Source organism: Puma concolor, chromosome F2 (assembly GCF_028749965.1).
Source record: "Puma concolor isolate L17-30 chromosome F2, mPumCon1.1.hap2, whole genome shotgun sequence".
Lineage (NCBI taxonomy): Eukaryota > Metazoa > Chordata > Mammalia > Carnivora > Felidae > Puma > Puma concolor.
Genome location: NC_141684.1, coordinates 35,657,713 through 35,671,125, shown reverse-complemented (window position 1 = coordinate 35,671,125; position 13,413 = coordinate 35,657,713). Strand labels below are relative to the sequence as shown.

At 37.1% G+C, this 13,413-nt stretch overlaps 1 protein-coding gene and 1 long non-coding RNA gene across 2 annotated transcripts in view; one reads left to right on the top strand and one right to left on the bottom strand.

Annotated features, from left to right (window-relative positions):
- The window catches only part of LOC147571937 (uncharacterized), a 65,638-nt gene that overhangs the window by 27,804 nt on the left and 24,421 nt on the right, over positions 1–13,413 (top strand). The window lies entirely within an intron of this gene.
- Positions 3,012–13,413, bottom strand: part of RRM2B (ribonucleotide reductase regulatory TP53 inducible subunit M2B) — a 37,434-nt gene continuing 27,032 nt past the window's right edge. Inside the window, exons 7-9 of the mRNA XM_086695601.1 lie at positions 9,875–9,979; positions 8,445–8,558; positions 3,012–6,969 (exon numbers count right to left, since the gene is read on the bottom strand). Coding sequence (XP_086551727.1) covers positions 6,817–6,969; positions 8,445–8,558; positions 9,875–9,979 — 372 coding nt within the window. The 3' untranslated portion in view covers positions 3,012–6,816. The remainder of the gene's footprint in view (positions 6,970–8,444; positions 8,559–9,874; positions 9,980–13,413) is intronic.

The following is a 13,413-nucleotide window of genomic DNA, read 5'->3' as shown; positions in this document are numbered from 1 at the left end:
AGTGGGTTTGACTCCCTCTTAGCCACATGAAGGACGGTGTACATCCTCTGGAATTTGGGACTCTAAACCTAGAGACCCAAACCAACAGATGACAAGAATTAGAGGCACGTGCTCCCCTATCATCTGAAATTTAAACAAATTGAAGCAAGTATGTCTTTGTTTGCTACCACTTTATAACCTGAGTTCCGAGAAGGACTTCTTGGGGAGCTCTGATCTGGACACCTCAACATTTTAGACATGAGAGATTTGGTTGCAGGTTTCCAAAATTGTCATATGCAACCACTGCCAGGATATGCCATTCTGAGTTCCACCTGTACTATTACTTTATCTAATTCTTTAAAATTTACTTTTTACTTAAAGCAATATTTTTGAAGATATATATCCCAAATATGATTAGAAAATAAGTATCAATTGCCCTTGCAGCTCTGATGTCTTCAAACCTTATTGCCAATCCAACCAGGCCTCAGCAGGTAAGCCCTCTCTGCCCCCTCCATTAAGTGATGTTTAAACACAATTCCCAGCAGGCTTTGGGGGAGAACAAGTGAAGCTCTAAATTGACACCTGCCAACAGAGTGTGTTAGGAAAGCGTAGAGGTCAAGGAGATCTATCCCATGAAAAATATCACCAACAGTAGGAATAGAAACCTGGGTGCACTCAGCGAAAAGATGATGGGATTTAAAGCCATAACACCTGCCTCTTTTACCAGGCAAGTAACTTAACCTGAGCCTCAGGTCCCTTTTTAATATTATTGGGACATGGCAATTTCTTATAAAATGAGTGAACCAACGAAGTGGTTAGAATAATAGGATTGCAAAATCACCTTACAAGCACTAAAGTATGTACAAATACTTATTATCTCACTGGAAATTAAGTTTTTGCACAGAATTTGGACACTATCATGAACAATGAGAGAATATCAAGAACATACCCCTTGGCCTTTACTGAGACAAACTGGAGGATGCTCTTGTTTCCCGTGATGTGGAAACATGCTAACCTGGAGAAATGAGCAGAGCAGATGTGGTTTGAGTGCTGGCACAGTGTGCAGAAAGCCCAGGTGCTCAAGGCTCCTAGAAAGGTCCCATAAAACAAGGACAGCTGTTTTTCTTATTACAGGATGACCATGCAGATCGTGGACACCACATTCATTGGTAACAACCCTGCTCTTCTAAAACTCACAACTCCACTGTGCCTCCCTCTCCTCTTCACCTCGCCCTCTCCACAGTACTTCAGTTTCACTGAACACTTCACCTGGCTCTCAGGGGCCTCTCCAGGAGCAAACCCTGGGCTCTCAGCTTCTTGACTGATACATACCCGGATGCCCTGGTTCTTCCCAATTCCTTTTTTGTTTCCAGGGGCTAATTTTTGTTCTACCTAGGGTCCTTTGGGTTGCAAATCAGGAGACTTACACTATCTTAGGCAAAAAGTAGTCATTTATTAACCTTTATAGAAGATAATGAAAAATTGCAAAGAATGGGGATATCGTTAGGCTTTGGGGGGAGCTGGAACTAGGACTTTTTCTCTAGCTTTGTCCTTCGAATAAAAGTGCTTCTGTGCCTTTAGTTTCATTTAGACATGACTTAGGTAAGGATGTGGCTCCCTCCTGGATCGCCTGCCTTACCCCGGGCCGAGACAGATAGGAGTACGCATTTGGCTTGGCAGCCCTGGGAACCCCACGCGGTGGGAAAGGGAACAGCAGCTCCCACAAGTAAGTGGCTCTTATTCCCAGAAGGGAGGGGAATGTGGGTGATGGGCATTAGGGCACCTGTTGGGATGAGGACTGGATGTTGTATGGAAATCAATTTGACAATAAAGTATATTTAATATTTAAAAAAAAGAACAGCTAATGTCCTCAATCGCTCTCTGATTGCAAGGACTCCACAGGACAGAAATCATGCACAGACACTTGTATATTGAGTTATACTGCGGCTTCTTAGGTTCTAGATTTAGGACTCCTCTAATTGTCATATTTTTCAGCCCAGAATATCGCTCGTGGGCCCACAATTCACAAAGAAAAAGCAGATGACAAAGGCACCTTCTTGGGGAGTGAGGGTAGTAGCAGAAGGTGGGCATAGTGTGGAAAAGCAATTGTGGAGAATGGAGAACAAGTTTACCAGGAAATTGTACTAGAGTTATCAGATAGTGCTGAGGTAGGTGCTATAAACTGAATGCTGTGTCCCACCAAAATTCATGTTGAAACCTAATCCCCAGTGTGCTGATGTTTGGAGGTGGGGCCTGGGTGACTGGATCATGAATAGGGTTAGGGCCCTTATGAAAGAGACCTCAGAGAGCTCCCTCACCCTTCTTCCATGTGAGTACATAGTGAGTAGACAACTGTTTATGAACCAGGAAGCGAGACTCACGGGACACCGAATCTGTCAGCACCTTGATTTCTCAGCCTCCACAACTGTGAGAAGTAAATGCCTAGTTTCAGCCCCCGAGTTTATAGTAGTTTTCAATAGCAGCCCCAATGGACTAAGACAGTAGGTAAATGTTTACATGGATTTATAGTAAGGAGATCCAATTTGTCTTACATGTCCTTTTCTCTAGCAGCATTTGGCTGCTTATTGAGGGAAATATGGAAAAACTGATTGTCGTCATGTTTGTAACAGGGTGGGGAAATCTCCTTGACTTTTCTATGTATGGTATAAATGCAGAAGAGGAACAGAGTTCAGGGTATTGGTAAAGTACACATGTTACCCCTAGTAATATTATGTATTGTGGAATCTCAGCTGGATATAAAGAGACATGGATTAGGTGAAGGCAGATGAGAGGGAGGACTGGGGGAATCCCACTTATGTCAAAAGAACAGTGTGTGTGTGTGTTTGTGTGTGTGTGTGTGTGTGAGAGAGAGAGAGAGAGAGAGAGAGAGAGAGAGAGAGAGTTGAACAAAGTAATACCAATATGTATTTATCTGTATGCACAAAGAGAAAACATATACATTTCTTAATTAGGGTAGCCCCTTCACTTATAAAGAAATACTCTTACTCAAAAAGGACACACACAAAATGATGTAGCTATGATACAGTTTATTTCAACACACTAACCCCCAAAAATAACAAAACAACCTATTTCTTTGGGGAAAAAAAACCCCAACATTCTACATATTCAGGGTTGGCTTGATTGACCACAATGCATTTTAGCAAAAAGACTTAGGTACACCACACCTAATAAAGCTCTCTATATACACAGTAAATACCAAATAGCTTTGCTAAATTACCAGACATTTAGAAAAAAACAAAACATTATTATAAAAGAATCAAATGCACTAAGTTAACAATCTTGTGAACTTAGAAAAAGACTTGAATTGTTGTATTTTTATCTGTACAAAAAAATCAATCTCTATCCTTCCATTTTTACCTATATTTTCCTTAGGCCCCAAATTTGAAAGCTTAAATCCTTTCTTTCTAAGGCCCTGGGAATATCAAGTTTTCCTTCAAATTTACAGTCATCTAAAAAGGAGATTATCTAAAGGCTGGGAAAAACAAAGAAAAACTAGATTTCACTTCTGTACCACTCATGCAGATTCCACTGAGAAGAGCTCCTGAGTTGGCTACCAATTCATGCAATTTAGTTCAAAAACATAATACCTGATTATAGGACTAAACTGGCTTTTATGCAGCTCAGGAACAGATTTCTTTATCACTGAAAATCAGTTAGCGACATTAAGCCCTTAGCTTAATCCATGCAAATGCAGTATGGGAATTCTATGACATGGAAGTTAGCATATTTAAATGTAAAATGCAAAGTTATGAATATTAAATAATATGTGTTTTAAATATGCAAACTGCTATGTTTTCTCAATACAGTTGACCCTTGAAGAACATGGGTTTGACCTGCACAGGCCCACGTATATGTGGATTTTTTTCAATAAATAGAGTATAGTACTGTAAGTGTATTTCTCTTCCTTATGATTTTCTTAAAAACATCTTTTCTCTAACTCACTTTATTGTAAGAATACAGTACACAATACATATAACACACATAATATGTGCTAATCAACTTGTTTGTGTTATTGGTAAGGCTTCCAGTCAACAGTAGGCTATTAATAGTTAACTTGTGGGGGAGTCAAAGGTTACATGTGGATTTTCAACCGTGCGGGGGTTTGGTGCCCCTAAGTCCCATGTTGTTCAAGGGCCAACTGTAATCACTTTTTATGAATAAAAAATAAAATGTCAAAAGAAGAAGAAAATGTTGATATTCCAAAATGAGACACTAAGACATGACTCGAGTAAGCTTATAGGTAAAAACAATTGTTTATTATTGTGTGTAACTGAACAACAAAATAGCCTTGTCTGAAAGCACTGAGTCAAACTGTCTTCCCAAGTCCTTCCAAGTCATGATTCTACATACTACAATGAAGTTATTTTTAATAAGTGCTGTCATGAACTACAAGTTTTTACATTCCTAAATAACAAACTTAACTTTACTATAGCAATGACTTAAGTACATGTGCTATTAAAAAAAACTTGTAAACATACTCTGAATTCCTTTACCTGTGAGATAGTATTAAAAGGCAATTCCTCAATTTCTTCATTCCTTAAGAACTAGGAACCAAAATACTAAACATAATAAATAAATATGCAGCCTGAAGGCCTGGAAAAGGATATAGAACACTGAATATAATAAACCAGTGTATTAAAAATCCAGTATTTCAGTATTAAAACTTCTTCATCTCAACAGTTAGGTTTATTGCTACTATAAATAAGCTTCATATTAAGGCACCTGTCATTACCTATGAGAAAGATCTGGATTCAAAACAAAGGGAATATGCACTGAAAACTTTTTTCTTTCATTCCAATATTATTGCAGATATTCTCAATTTATAATGTTAAGTGTTTCTACAGTAGTATACACATCTTTGAGCATACTACCTGAATATAGGTAAATAATTTACATAATACCTTAATAAAGTACATGATACCTGATTGAGAAAATAGGCAAAATCACATCAAGATGGATGTAAAGGACTAAATACAAGAAAGATGATAATCTCTAGGGAAAAAGAATTCTACTGCAAGGACGGTGATAAGAGCCCACCTTGGCCAAGTCATTTAACTTCCCTGAGCCTCACTCTCTCCTAGCAGTAAAATGTCAATATTAGCTGTCAAGCTTATAAGGCTGTTGAGTGATCACGTGATATGATGTAAAACCAGCTGGCCAACCATGAAGCACTGAACAAACTGAACAAATGGCACTGTCATAGGCCGAAATATCACAGGCTTCTGACAGTTTCCCTAACAAGGTTATGGCCTGGTCCTCTTGCATCCACTTGAGAACTCCCATTTTTAGTCATTAGAACGTTGCTGAATGAACGGAGCAAAAACTTATGCAAAGTGAAAAATCTCTAAATTCTAGGTTGCAGAATGTTATAAAGCAGTTTGCTGTTAAGTGGGGAACCACACTGTTTTGGGGGCTCAGGCTACCTCTTGGCTCTTCCTAACGATAAAGAGGGGTCCATGGCCTTTCCTCACTGTCTCCTCTGCAGAAACCTTTGTCTCCCTTGCCATCTGCTATTGTGCAGGATGCATAGTTCCATTAGGACTCTACCTTTTAACAGCATAAAAGAGTTTGAAGAGTATTAAAGAAGCACAGCTGAGGTCAGTCTCAGGTACATTACTCAGCTCGGCACAAATATGAATGGTTCAGTAAATCCCTCCAGGTCTCCTTTGCCTAGTCCACAAGTCCTTCCTCTGTGTACAAAATGGTTCTAGGGCAGCCTTTTCCAAACTATATTCAGAGGAATACTAGTTAGGTGAGATGTTAACAGGTAAACTACAGACCTTTGTTAAGTAAGTCTGGGATATGCAGGGAGAAGTAAGTTTTATGTCCTGAAGAATTTCTCTCTTTGATGTACTGACTATATACTTCAAAGAGGAAGAAGGGAGGATAGCATTTCCCAGGTTCATCTGACCACAGAATCCCATTTTTCCCCACAAAATATCTAGAGGGGCTCACAGCTTTTAGAACATTCTTGGGGAAATGCTATTCTAGCTAATTCACCCAGGGTTTAAACATTTCAGGGCTAGCTATGTCTGGCAATTGTTACCTTTTTGATTTCTAAAGGAGCAAAATCATTTTACTTACAAGGTCAACTGCCAGGCTGATCTCCCGAATTTCACTTCATAAGTGTCCTGCCCAAAGCAACTGAGAACTAAATTTCCTTTACTACATGCTGAGGAATTTGAAGAAGCAATTCTCAAGTTAATGAGAATTATAATTTTTAAATGAAATCTTTATATTCTCCCTCAAACATTAAAATATAAAGATCTAATTCTAGATCTTAGAACCTAGAATCAAAATTACTTTGAGGACAGGGGAGAATTTTATCACAACATCACCATAATTAAGACTGTTAATAAGTAGTAATGGTGGTGGTCGTGGCTAAGCACCTATTTTGTGGCTCAATCCTCATATCCACATGATAAATTTAGGAGCTACTATTACACCCACTTTAAGGATACATACATTGAGATTTAGAGAGATTAACTGACTTTCCAAGGATCACACAAAGCAGTAAGGGCAGAATCTCAAATCTGACCCCTCACCTCATGCTCTTAATCACTACATAACACCATCTTATATTTTCGTGACAAAACAATAGAATTGAAGTCACATCCTGAATGTCAAATGGGAAAATTAGAGTGTATTTCTATAAATCCAACTTATTGAAATTTGGTTTTGGATTTCCTTTTAAGCAAACTTTTGTTGCCTAAGGGAGCTACTTTGTTTTTTTGTTTTGTTTTGTTTTTTTGTTTTTTAAAGCAGAGAAAAACAGACTACTATTTACCAGTGATAGGTTTATCTATGGGGAGAGTTCTAAAAATCTGCATCCAGGGTGAAGACATTATCTGTAGTTTCTGCCATAACTGCAAAACGTTGATACTCTGCAACTCGTTTCTCAAAGAAATTTGTTTTCCCTTCCAAAGAAATGTTTTCCATAAAATCAAAGGGATTTTCTGCCTGAAAAACCTAAAAAGAAAAGAAGTGTTATTAGACATTCTGAAGAAGCCAAATTACACCCATAAGAACAACAACACATAACAAGGCTTCTCATTAAATACAACTTAAGCTTACATTTCCCTGCTAACAAGTTAAAACCTATAATTTCTAATTACCATCGCATATACAGTACATTGTAAAGTTCCGTGAATATCCAATTATGGTGAATACAACATGACCACTTAGTATGTATTTACTGTATGTCTGATAGTATTTTAAGTGCTTTATGTATGCCAACTCATCAACAATCCTTTCTGGTAAGTATTATTATTATCTCCCTTTCGTAGATGAGGAAATGAAGGTACAGGTTAAACAAGGTGCTTAAGGTCACAGAGCTAGAAAGTGGCAGAGCCAGGATTCAAACCCAGGTAGACTGGCTGCAGCCTCCACCTGTTATGTCATGTGAGAAGCACACGACTTTATGAAATTCAGGTATATTATCTCTGATAAAAAAAAATGAAAAATAACTTAAAAGGCAACTGAGTTCAAAGGACCAAATTATGACAGTTAATGTCTTCCTAATAACCATTTGTATTTAAAAGTATAAACGTTTGGATGCACCAATCTCACTAAATAAGTAAAAGGTAAACAGGTTTCTTTTTTATTTTTATAAGCTTATTTTATTTATTTTGAGAGAGAGAGAACACACATGGGAGGGACAGAGAGAAAGGGAGAGAGAGAGAGAGAACCCTAAGCAGGCACTGCACTATCAGCAGGGAGTCCAATGCGGGTCTCAAACTCACGAACCATGAGATCATGACCTGAGCCAAAATCAAGAGTCAAGACACTTAACCTACTGAGCCACTCAGGTGTCCCATAAGTTAAACAAGTCTTTAAAAAAAGTATTAATGCAAAAATTACAACACAGACCCATGAGGATTTATGAGGGTAACATATATATATACATATTAAATCCAATGAAAGATAATCCTATTAAATACCTGCAATTATTACAAGTAATTTATTGAACTTATTAATTCTAAGATTTATCAGCTTCTTCCTTCTGTTATGAATTTCAAGTTTCAAAGGATTTTGCAAAACAAATTTGTTCATGCAAAACAAGGCTGTCACAGTAATTTTATTTTATTTTATTTTATTTTATTTTATTTAAAAAAAATTTTTTTTTCAACGTTTATTTATTTTTGGGACAGAGAGAGACAGAGCATGAACGGGGGAGGGGCAGAGAGAGAGGGAGACACAGAATCGGAAACAGGCTCCAGGCTCTGAGCCATCAGCCCAGAGCCCGACGCGGGGCTCGAACTCACGGACCGCGAGATCGTGACCTGGCTGAAGTCGGACGCCTAACCGACTGCGCCACCCAGGCGCCCCGTCACAGTAATTTTAAAAAGTAGACTGATGTGATACAAATGCTTTCAATGAAATATAGTATTTTAGTGGTCTTACTAACATTTTAGCTAGTAGTAATAAATTTTTAAACATCTTACCTTTGAGAATCCAAGTTCCACAAGTAATCTGTCAGCTACAAACTCAATATATTGTTTCATCAAAACACAATTCATTCCAATGAGGCCAACTGGCAAGGCTTCTGTTAGAAACTCCTGAGATACGAACAAAAACAGAATCAAGTACAAAGACAGAACAATAAATAAGTATTTTCCAAATAAAAACAGGGTATTAGTTTTAATCTTCTAAGTCCCTGAGGAAAGTTCACTAGGGTAAATTCTTTCAACATGGCAACATCCATTTGTTTAAAAATGTTTGGGGTTTTACTATTCACAGTATTTCACATTCTCAAATAGCCAAAGTAAACTGAAACTGTCAAATTACTTATATTTTACAAAGTAGTATATATAGGACCTAAATTCACAGACTTTCCAGAGAGAAAGGAGGGCATACTTTGTCCTGAAATATCCGGAAAAAGATTCACCAGAGATGATCACTGTGGGGAACATGGTTATGGAAGGGGATTAGGAAAGAGAGAAACACATTTAACAAAGAAAATGAGAAAGAGAAATGGATCTGGGAGTTAAACTGAACTCCAACTATATTGAAAGACAGTGGCAAAGTGTTAATCGAGAAAAAAACAAAAATACTAACCATTTGGATTTAGTTCTCAAAATGATTAAAAATACTAAAATAAATTTCATTCCTTTTCACCCCTCCCAATATGAAAACTATGGCTATTGAACTGTATGGTATTTTTTTTAAAGAGTCAAAAGTTTTTATTTTATTTTTAAACTAGTTCTTTCAAATGATAAAAACATTAAGTGGAACATCCAGGTCTTTGTAGTCAGAAATTTTTACATTCTATAAATTTTTACTATTTGTGAACTCATTGACTTGTTAATTCTATAAACATTTGGTGCATGCTTCAAGCTAGATACACTGCTTGGTTTTGAAAATACAAAACAAAGAAGAAACTATCACTTCCCTCCAGTAGCTGAAAATCTAAAAAATATAAAGCTGAAATGATTAAAATAGTTTGCTATGGCACAGAATGTGACAGATCAAAGGGACAGAAAAAAAAAATCCTGAAATAGGTTTTAATATACATAAACTTTAATATATCACATTTACTTAGTAACCAAATTATAAACTGACATAATAATTGAAATGCATCATCTTTTCATAACATACATACATAAACCTTAATGTATAACATTTACTTATGAACCAAATTATAAATTGACATATATACATAAACCTTAATGTATAACATTTACTTATGAACCAAATTATAAACTGACATAATAATTGAAATGCATCATCTTTTCGTACTGTCAGGTTGACTATATAAAATTACTGATATTTGCTTTGGCTTATAAGTGGCAATTTCAAATGAGTCAACCTAACACAATAATTGCAAACATCAGAGAAAAAGAGATGTGCTAATCATATAAGCTACCCTGCTTACCTGCTCAATTTCAACAGCATTAACAATGATCTCCCTGACCCTTTCTTCTGATGGCTTATTTACTAAGTATTGAAACATCAGGCAAGCAAAGTCACAGTGAAGTCCCTAAAATAGAAGAAAAGTACCACTGTCAAAGAACGTCTAATTTTCACACAGTCATGTGTGAGGCATCATGTAAGTAGGTTCTAGGAATGCAACACAGAACTTATGGAAGATAAAAGAATTCACAGTACCAGGAACTACTTTCCTTCAAATCTCATTAAAATGCCAATTATAATAGCCTATCATGAAAATTTTTCAGTGCCAGCCAATCTTAATTCATAAACATGACAGATGAATTAATCAACAACAACAATAAAAATCTGCAACCAGGGGCGCCTGGGTGGCTCAGTCGGTTGAGCGTCCGACTTCAGCCAGGTCACGATCTCGCGGTTCGTGAGTTTGAGCCCCGCGTCGGGCTATGGGCTGATGGCTCGGAGCCTGGAGCCTGCTTCTGATTCTGTGTCTCCCTCTCTCTCTTACCCTCCCCCGTTCATGCTCTCTCTCTGTCTCAAAAATAAATAAACATTAAGAAAAATCTGCAACCAAAATCGTTTCAGAAAGGAAAACAAAGCAAGGGCTAGAATGAAAATTCATTAATTTCTAATGTATAAAAAAAATTAAAAATCATTGAAAATAATAAGTATTTAAAGAAAAAGGTGAGGGGTACCTGGGTGGCTCAGTTGGTTAAGTATCCAACTTTGGCTCAGGCCATGACCTCATGGCTCATGGGTTTGAGTCCCCTTTCTGGCTCTCTGCTTTCAGTGTAGAGCCTGCTTTAGATCCTCTGCCCCCCACCCCCACTTGTGTTCTCTCTCTCTCTCTCTCTCTCTCTCAAAAATAAACAAACATTAAAAATAATAACTAAAAAAATAAAGAAAAGATGAAACTCATGAGATTTCAGAAAGACATTTATTTATCTTAAATAAGAACAGCTCGGGGCGCCTGGGTGGCGCAGTCGGTTAAGCGTCCGACTTCAGCCAGGTCACGATCTCGCGGTCCGTGAGTTCGAGCCCCGCGTCGGGCTCTGGGCTGATGGCTCAGAGCCTGGAGCCTGTTTCTGATTCTGTGTCTCCCTCTCTCTCTGCCCCTCCCCCGTTCATGCTCTGTCTGTCTCTGTCCCAAAAAAATAAATAAACGTTAAAAAAAAAATTTAAATAAGAACAGCTCAAGATAAAAATAAATTTAGTGCAATGAAAATGGAGACTGAAGAATTAAGAAAACCATTTGAAGCTATACAAAGTAGAAATGACACTGCAGATAACCAAAGAAAATAAACTTGTGAGATACCTTGAGAACAGAATGGTTATGCAAATACAAGAAATCGTAGAGAGCTTTAAATAGAGAACAGAGCAAGGAGATCCAACCTACAGTGATCAGGATTCCAAAACACAGAACAGATGGTAAAAAGCTGAAAACAACAGGAGTAATTGCAAAAAGTCAAAAGAAAAAGAGAGAGAGGCTAGAGACAGGGAAAGATGATGCAGTGCCAAACAAAATTAAGCTAGAGACTGACCTCAAGGCAGAGTCAATGAACATTTCTAAACTGCAAAGAAAAAGAAATAATTTTGTAGGAGGAGGAGGGGCAGAAGGCAGAGGAAGAAATGTGCACTTTAAATCAGAGTTTACTTGGGTTTTTCTAAATAAATCAGCAAAAACCAAAGACAAATTAAAGATAAGACTCAAATCAAAGGTTGTATTCCAAGGATTATTTACCTAGTTATCATTCCCAGAAGAAACCATCAGAAAAAAGCCCCTTTGAACAGCTAATCTTAGATTTGCTAGTCAAACATTTTTCCCAGACTGGACTCAAGAGGATACTTCAAATTACCAAAGGCTGAATTTCAAATAAACTGTGAATGCTGTTACAGAAAGTGTTGATTAGAACTGAGAGCTAGCTACCTATTACAGAGATGAGGAAATCAAAGGTAGGCACTCATTCTGCTAAATCAATAAGTAGATAAAATTAATTTTGAGGTTTAAAGTAATTCCAATAAAAATTTCAATGGGATTGTTTCTAGTTAAAAAATTATGGAGCTCCTGGGTGGCTCAAATGGTCAAACATCTGACTCTTGGTTTCAGCTCAGGTCATGATCTCACAGTTCGTGAATTAGAGCCCCACATCGGGCTCTGCGCTGACAGTGTGGAGCCTGCTTGAGATTCTCTGTCTCCTTCTCTCTCTCTCTGCTCCTCCCCTGCTCTGCCTCTAATTCTCTCTCTCTGTCTCTCAAAAAAAAAAAAAAAAACACCAAAAAACAAAAAACAAAAACCCCACATTAAAAAAAAATCTAATCTGAGGGGCACCTGAGTGTCTCAAACAGTTAAGCATCTGACTCTTGGTTTCAGATCAAGTTAAGATTTCAAGGTTTGTGGGTTCAAGCCCCACCTGGTTTGGATTCTCTCTCGCGCTTGCTCGCTCTCTCTGCCCCTCCCCCGCTCACACACATACGGGTACTCTCTCTCAAAAAGTAAATAAGCATTAAAAAAATTAATCTGAGACGAGAACTTAATTATTTGAGCTACCAAAAAGATATAATTATGTAATGTGATAGAGGTCCAAATTATTGTTACAATGGCAATCGTATCACAACAGAAAAATGTATAAAATTAATATGTTACATATCTTAAGTTTGCACAATATTGTATGTCAAATACATTTCAATTAAGAAACTAATCTGGGGTGCCTGGGTGGCTCAGTCGGTTAAGCATCTAACTTCAGCTCAGGTCATGATCTCATGGTTCATGAGTTCAAGCCCCACTTGGGGCTCTGTGCTGACATTTCAGAGCCTGGAGCCTGCTTTGGATTCTGTGTCTCCCTCTCTCTCTAGCCCTCCCTCACTTGCACTCCATCTCTCCCTCAAAAATAAATTAAGGAAACATTACAAACTTAAAAAAAAATTAATCCTTAAGAATATATGGACAGAATCTTATAAGAACAATTTTAATAGGATTTAAATTTTCAATAGGATTTAATGTTATGGGATTTATCCTAGTAGTTATCAAAACACAAAAAACAACAATAATTAAAATCGTTTGGCATGGAATTTGATAGATAGGTTAATGAAAAGAAAAAATAGTCCCCAAACAGATTTTAGTACACTTAAAAACTTTAATATATAATAAAAAAGCCATCGCAAGTCAATGGAGAAAGATGGATTACTTAACAAAAAGAACTAGAAAAATTTCCTAAGAGTGTGTGAAATAAAGTTAAGTTAAATTCTAACTTATCCTATTTTTGTACCAAATTCTATACTTATACTAGACAAATTCCAATTGTATTAAAGTTAAATGTTCAAAAGTCAAGAGGAAAATATGTGTGATTATTTAATTATCTCTGGAAGTGGATCACATCAATTTTAGGGTTTTGTATGTTAAAAGAACAAATAAAATTGAAAAGCAAAGGACATGGCACAAAAACAGACACTCAGATCAATGAAACTGAACAGAGAACCCAGAAATGGACCCACAAACGTATGGCCAACTAATCTTTGACAAAGCAG